Genomic DNA, 8,226 nt, shown 5'->3' on the forward strand with positions numbered 1-8,226 from the left:
AGCTTCACTTTTCAGCTGCCACAGTTAACAGTATAAAGTGCTGCTGGATGGGGAGCATGGGACTGCCACTCGGATTTCTTTTAAACAAAAGGCATCATGCAGTCGCCAAGGCCATTTGGTTGACCTGTGGAATGTACATGTGTGTTCCAAAGACGGCCGGTGACAGTTTCGCAATGGTAAAGGCTTCCGCTCGGAGTGAACGGCAGATGCTAGAAAAGGGGATAGACACACACACACACACACACACCCACCTCGCAGCACTTCCTAGCATGTACAGACCAGATGACACCGGACAGCTCAGAAGTGGAAAAGAATGCAAACATCATCCCACCCACTCAGGTACAATATACAAAAATAAGCCAGATATATGGTTTATGCTACTACGAAGTGCATACCACGCTCAGTTTCCAGGCATTCCTGCAAGCAAATCTTTCCTTGCTTTAGCACATTTCTCTATCCTATTCCAAGGGTTGACCCAATAATGAATGCCCACCTATATAATTACTTCTCCTGCTATTTATAGAATACGTGAAGCCCCATGGAAAAGAGGGAAAACAGAAGAATGTCATTTCCATACCAGTTTGGGCAGCCACGGGGTACCTACTAATTGATAAGAAGCCAAGCTGCGTGTCCATGAGGTGTGTAGGTGTGTGGTTGGGGGGTGGGGAAGAGATATAAATTATTTCACCTTTTAAAAGAGTTGTACTGAACCAGTGAAGACTTGTAATTACTTTGCTTTCCCAGAAACCAATATTAATGAAATTAAAGTGTGTTCAAGGACTCATGTTTTTCGAGGTTGAAGACATTCCTTCCCCACATTGTCTGTTCCAGGGGCACACAACCTTTTCCCCACTAAGGGCAACTGTTTTCCTCTTAGTTTCCCATGTCAGCGATTTTTATGACTTGGGGTTAAGCTGTTTCCAACCTCAATTATTCTCTTTTCCTTCAGGGAGTGGATACACAAATTCTCTACGATCTATAAAAAGGTTCTGGGAATATGTGATCACACGACTCCACTCCAAGTGTAAATACCATGCTATTCCCCATTTACAGCTGATTAATGAGCAGCTACTTAGCACTTTATCTTTTTTGGAAAGAGTATGAATTTTGGAATCAATTGGACTTGAAGTTACCTCTAAATTCTAAATGTGGGCCCAGCCCAGAGCAAGTTTTCTTTTCATTAACAAATCTGGGATAGTAATTCAACTGAAGTGACAAATCTGCACGTTATCTGGCACATGACAGTACTCAATAAACGTGAATTTTCTTGTCCCGTCTTTCCAAAAGTTTACGGTTTTCATGATTCCCAATGGGTCTAGGACAGCCTTGTAAAATATGAGAGCTACAAAATCAAATCCCTGACCCAGACCACAGAGACCTCAGTAAGATTACATTCCTGATTTTTTGACCTGTGGATCTGGGAGAAAGCAATATGAAAGCAGACTCTTAATAGTATGAAAGATGTGCCCTGTTGATGAAATGGACTACTCACTACATTTGCAAATACTGCACTATCATTAAAGTCCATGCCTTTAAATACTGGGAAAGTATAACTACCAAATACATATGACCCCTTCCTCTATATAATTCTGTCCAGAGGGGGAGTCCATTCTTTAATTTATACAAATTACCTTTTACTTCTGCCTGAGAACCATGGCTTTCTTAGCCTCTGTGGGGTTCTTCGTTTTTCTTCATCCACACGAGCAGTCAGCTTTCTTTTCACGAACAGATTTTATAAAGAAACTGACTTAGACAGTCAAGCAGGGAGCATCCCAGTTGTTTTAGAACACAGGATCTGGCAGTCAGAAAAGTTCGCTCACCAGCCAAGTGACCGCTCTTAATGCCAGGCTCATCTTTTAAATCATGCCTCAGAAACATGACCAGCAATGACATATCTTGGACCATGAAGTGTGTAAAGCATGTGGATGCGGAAGACCTGCGGTGCATGGCCGTGACTGCCGCCAAGACAGCCAGCCGAAGGATCGGGACCAGGAAAGACGTGCAGGGTCATCCTAACACCACTGGAAACAGTGGTTTACCTGTGCAACGGTGAGTAGGATCATTTCTGAGGACTGGAGTTACAGCTCATGCAATGTGCTCTCATTCCTGGGAGAGCCCCGGGTAACTGGACCTATTTGATGATGGAGAGGGAAAACACAAGGTAGGCTGTGGAACTCTGCTGCTTGTCCATGTGGGGATGGCACTAGTTAGGGGACTTTTGAGAAACAGAATCAATACGACCCATATATCTACCTTCTATCTTTCCCACTATCTATCCTGTTAAACATATACACATACATATATATGTATATGTGGGTATATATACGTCTCTCTATATTTTTTCTTTCCCTCTTTCTTTCCCTTCCTTTTCTTTCTTTCCCTTTCACTCTCTCCCTTTTCCTTTCTTCCTTTCTTCCTTCTTTCCTTCCTTCCTTCCTTCCTTTCCTTCCTTTCTTTCTTTCTTTCTTTCTTTCTTTCTTTCTTTCTTTCTTTCTTTCTTTCTTTTCTTTTCTTTCTTTCTTTCTTTCTTTCTTTCCTTCCTTCCTTCCTTCCTTCCCTCCTTCCTACATTCTTTCTCTTTTTCTTTCTCTCCTTCCTCCCTTCCTTCCTTCTTATCTATCTATCTATCTGTCTATCTATCTATCTATCCATGTATCATTCTCTATTGGTTCATTTCTCTGGAGAACCCTGAGAATACACACACACACACACACACAGGCACACGCACACGCACACGCACACGCACATGCATGCGCATATTCCTGAGGCTCCACTTCCAAGCCCAGTGGATTCAAATGGTGGGGAGCAGCCCAGGAGGGGTTCACAGAAATTTATAAGAGTGATTCTCAGGTGACTTTCATGCTCAGCAGGCTTTAGGAGCCACACTAGGTCATCTTCCTTTCAGTGCCCAGGCCAGTGGCTGCTGGATCAGGCATTTCTTGGCTGACCTCCGGATGCTACTGCACCTCAGAGGGGAGCACCACCTGCAGTGCTGTTTGCTCATTTTGCTGCTTCTGTTTTTAGAGACTACCTGTCGTGAACAGGTTACATGCTGGGTCCTTCATGGGGGTGCCAGGGAAACTACCTGAGAACACCAAACCCATTTCATTTGTCAGCTAATCAGAATTTCAGTAAACATGCTTGCTTTGAGCTGTAATAGTTGGGGTCTTACCCTGCGACTCAGGAAATCGACATCGCATGTCTGTAGCCAAAACATACACATTTATATAGCGTTAGTTCATCCACAAGGTCAACATTTTAAAGCACATTGAAAAGCACCACATGGTTCAATATCTTTCCTTTCTTCTCACTAGAAGGGTCCTGGGACACTTTACTTAGTGTATATCAAACCCTCAGGTCATCATAAAGTCTAGTCAACAATGGTGGTATATTTTTATTTTAAAGCAAGAAAATAACTGAAAGTTGAAACAGAAGCATTTGCTTGGTCATGCACCCAAACCAGCCCAACAAAACTCTTATAAAAATGGAGGATGGAAATCAAGAGGAGAGGTTGTATTAATTTGTTTCTATCTTTGCCTCATTCCAAAAAAAGATCTTAGTTGACTTGCAAAATACATACACTATTAGAATGAACTCAATGTAAAGTTAAAATAAGAAATAAACAATAATAAATGCTAGAGGAAAAATCAGAACAGAGAAATGTATTTCCATAGTTAAGGCAGAGATCAAATTTGGCTCTGAGCTTCCTAGCACAACAGGGAAAAGCGAAAGAGGAAAATTTGTGGTCTACGTTATTTTAGCCATTGTTTGCTTCCAAAGTTAGGAAGCTGTTATTGGATCAGAAAAATCCTGTTGGAATTATGAATGACCTCAGGGCAAAGACCAGCCCCTACAGAACCCTCACTTTCTCTGGGAAATAGTACACATCTATCAGCTTGTGCCAGGAAAGCTCCTTTAATCTACAGTAGACAATTCTCTCCACTGACTAACAGGCAGTTTGCCCATCTACTCCAGATCCTAACAACACTTCCAGACTAAGACCATTCCCTACGTGAGCTTTTGGATTCAGATTTATTTGAATCCTTGGGTTTCCTTTTTTTGCTTTTCTTTCTGGTTAGTATCCCCCCAACAACCACTTAATCACAGTGTAGGTCAACACTCTGGACCTTGATGCTAGCTTTCTCCTTAAGATGCTTTGTAATAAGCCTCTTTCATGTACTGGTGATGACCTCACTCCCACCCCCATGAATCTAGATTTTCTCCCTGAGTATCTCTATCTCACTGACAGTACCTTTGGAATTGGCTCATCATCCTATTTAAAAAGAAGTTTTCACTATTGTATGTTCATTGTGTCACTATATAAATACAATAGCCAAGACATGGAAGCAACCTAAATGTCCACTGACATAGGAATGGATAAAGATGTGGTACACATATACAATGGAATACTACTCAGCCATAAAAAAGAATGAAATAATGCCATTTGCAGCAACATGGATGGACCTAGAGATTATCATACTAAGTGAAGTTAGACAGTGAGACACAACATCATATGATACCACTTGTATGTGGAATCTTAAAAAAGGATACAAATGAATTTATTTGAAACAGACTCATAGACTTTGAAAACAAAGTTACGATTACCAAAGGGGACAGGTGTTGGGAAGACGGATGGACTGGGCGTTGGGGTTTTGGGGTTAGTAAATGTGAATTATTACATTTAGAATCAATAATAAGCAGTGAAGTCCTACTGTATAGCACAGGGAACTATATCAGGGGAGAAGGAGCTGGAGGGTGGCAGCCATGCTCTTCGAGGAGGACGGGTGCCTGGGAACCAGCATCTCCTGGGTGTCTTGCCATTTCCCATCCCTGCCCCCCACCGCCACCTCAACCTTGCTTTGTGGCCACATGTCAAGCAAAACAGCTTGGCAAGATCTGTCTGCCTCTGAGTTCACCTTTCCCACAGAAACACCCCAATTTGCTATGCTACCACAGAGAAGTCACTTCATCTCTCACTACCAAATCACCTTGAAAAAGGTGTCATAGTATCTGCTCTATTTCTATCACAGGGCTGTTGCAACTCAAGTGAAATAACAAATATAAAAGCACTTTGACAATTGTATAATAACACATGAATTAAAGGCAGTATTTTTTGTGGATGTAAATGACCAATTTTCCTATTCCTCCTCCTGAAAACTGCTTAGGGATCCCAGCAGAGTGCTTTATATAGCAGTGGGTCAGTAAACCTTTTCTGTAAGGTGTCAAACAGCAAATATTTTCAGGTTTGAGAGCTGATCCCTGTTGGAACTCTTTGACTTTGCTATCAGTTTGAAAACAGCTGTAGACCAAACACGAGTGACTGGGCAAGGCTGTGTCCAATAAAACTTCATTTGTAAAAACAAACAACAAGGTGACAGAGTTATCTATATTTGGTTGATCCCCATTCTACAGCAGCCAGTTAAGTACCTGTGAATGACAACACCATTCTGGCTCCTGACCCTTGGGTTATGGGTTCCTTGCCTCACTCTGTCTAATTGAGCACACTCCACTCTGGCTCCAAATCCAGATGTGAATCATTTCTCAAATTACTCCCTCCACTAGCTGGACCTTATATCACATTTAAGGACTTGAGGGAGGTCTCAGGATGGTCTCCATGAACAGCCAAGATTAATTCTAACAATGACAAAACATAGTAGGGGCAGGAATAACACCCACTGTTTTGGCTCGCTGGATTCCATTATGTTTTTCCATTTTGTACCAATAACTAATCAATTAATTAATTTTAATCTTAAGCATTATATTTTTTAAAAATTTCTTTCTTTCTTTTTTTTTTCTTTTTTTTTTTGGCTTCACCTGCAGCATATGGAAGTTCCCAGGTTAGGGGTCGAATCAGATGTAGCTGCAGGCCTACACCACAGCCATGGCAAAACTCAATCCTTAACCCACTGAGCAAGGCCAGGGATTGAACCCACATCCTCTTGGACGCTACGATAAGCCACAGTGGGAACTCCCCAATAGGTAATTTATATAAATGGCCACGTGTAAGGACGCATAGTTTTGAGTCCCTGGGTAACTGAATCTGATCTGAACCTATCTTGTAAAATTTTTCATGCCTCATGGATTCAAGACAAAGGCTTGTAGGTTCAGATTCCTCAATTTCCTACTTAAACGTGAGAGAGATTTCTTGATTTCACAACTCAAATTTCTAAGAATCCTTTCAAAAGCATTTTTTATGAGTTCAATAAAAGTTGCTTTACACCATGATGTCACCCATCTGCACTTCTATATCGTAAAAGAACCTTAAAATTATTTAGGACATGCTTTGGTATGTTATAAAATCGTCAGTGCCAAGAAGAACTTTTTTAGTTTTTATTGCAAAACACTCCCATACATAGGAGGCAGAACAACTTATCTGAACCAACAGTAGATTTGGAAGCAGTCTGCAAAAGTTGTCCAAAAATGTGTTAGACAGCCAGGTTGTGATGGAGGCTGGAATTCCGTAGTTACAGACGGTTGGTTTTCCATGTGCCATTTTAAGAATTCTATTTGCTCTAAGTGCAAGTTGAAATTTTATATTTAAAAGTAGAATCCTGAAGTAACGATAAGCTATTTCTTATTAGGCTGGCCTTCAGTGATATTATGGAAAGCATAACATTAAAATAAAACATCTTGAAAACACTGAGCAACCTAAAAGTTATTCTTGTAACTACTGGTAATGCTAGTGTATTCAGATTTATCCATGAGGTTTTAAATACCTGTAATTCTACTGGGCGGTACCTTTTACTTTAAAATGCAAATGAGGCAACAGTGGTGGAGGACACCACGCCCTTTTAAAGAATCCTAAGTAGATCTACATAGTTCTGAGATGAAGAAAAAAAAACCAAAAACCAGATAAATGCAATGACCTCTTGAAGGGCAACAACACAATCTGGCAAGTAGATGAGTTTTATCAATTATTATTATTATTATTACTATTTTAATTTTTATGGCCGCACCTGTGGCATATGGAAGTTCCCAGGCTAGGGGTCTAATTGGAGCTGCAGCTGCTGGCCTATGCCACAGCCACAGCAAGGAGGGATCCAAGCTGCTTTTTCGTCCTATACCACAGATCATGGTAATACCATATCCTTATCCCACTGATTGAGACCAGGGATCGAACCCACATCTTCATGGATACTAGTCATGTTTGTTACCATGGTTCCACAATGGGAAAACTCCAAGCTTATCAGTTCTTGATAAACTCGTATAATTTCAAATTATCTTGCTCAAGTCCTTAGTTATAAAACATCCAACATATTGAAGATTCCAGGTTAGTAAAAGCCAAATCTTAAAAAAGGAAAAAGTAAGAAGTTATTTCAGAACTTCTAGGCACTTGTGGAAATATGGAATGACATTTAGCTCAACAGACACCTGGTGTTTTCTGAAATACCAGAGAAATTCTTTCTGGTTTCCATAGGCTTTAAAATGCTCTGATTTAATGGTGGAAAGGGGTTTGAGAAATCGTGATATGAAGAATTGAATAAAACTAACAATATACTATGTATTCAATTAACTTTTGATGAAGGATGAAGAGAAAGTACATCCATTAAACATTAAACATTCTGAGATGTGATCTATCAACAAAGACAACACAAATGTTGCTTTTAAATGTTTAAAGACTGCAATTCTCTCTTCTCTTTATTCAAACCACAGTCAATTTTACACAAAAGTAATAAAGAAACCAGACACTAAAAAAATAGTTAAATTAAAAAATGGCTCTTTGAATATGATTGCACAGCTTTAAAAATTATTTAGGGCCAACAGGCACATGAAAAGATGTCAACATCATTAATCGTTAGGGAAATGCAAATCAAAACCACCATGAGATATCACCTCATGCTCATTAAGATAAATATTACAAACAAAGAAACAAAAATCCCCCCAAATCAGAAAATAACAAGTACTGGGAAGGGATGTGGAAAAACTGGGAGACTTGGGCACTTTTGGTGGGAACAAATGTAAAATGGTACAGCCACCATGTAAAACAGTATTGGTTGTCCTGCAAAGAATTAAACGTAGAATTATCATATGATCCAGGAATTCTACTTCTGAGTATACACTCAAAATAAATGAAAGCGGAAACTTGAACAGATATTTGTACACCATGTTCATAGAAGTATTATTCATACAATCAAAAGGTGGAAGTAACTGTCCAGTGGCAGATGAATGGGTAGACAAAACATGGCATAAGCATGCAATGGAATATTATTCACCCTTAACAAGAAA

General features: G+C 40.0%; 1 protein-coding gene across 1 annotated transcript; it reads left to right on the forward strand.

The window, feature by feature from the left end:
* The first annotated feature begins 229 nt into the window (after nucleotides 1-229).
* On the forward strand, nucleotides 230-7,697 carry LOC146399536 (uncharacterized). Its single transcript, XM_084980431.1, has 4 exons — nucleotides 230-339; nucleotides 524-638; nucleotides 1,873-5,837; nucleotides 6,980-7,697. Exons 1-3 carry the CDS (start codon nucleotides 270-272, stop codon nucleotides 2,051-2,053), a joined length of 366 nt encoding a protein of 121 aa, XP_084836557.1. The 5' UTR covers nucleotides 230-269; the 3' UTR covers nucleotides 2,054-5,837; nucleotides 6,980-7,697.
* The last annotated feature ends 529 nt before the right edge of the window (nucleotides 7,698-8,226 follow it).

This window comes from Sus scrofa, chromosome 10 (assembly GCF_054392235.1).
Source record: "Sus scrofa isolate SSC_HxYL_T2T_F1_AM1 chromosome 10, Sscrofa_HxYL_maternal_Yorkshire_Landrace_v2.0, whole genome shotgun sequence".
Lineage (NCBI taxonomy): Eukaryota > Metazoa > Chordata > Mammalia > Artiodactyla > Suidae > Sus > Sus scrofa.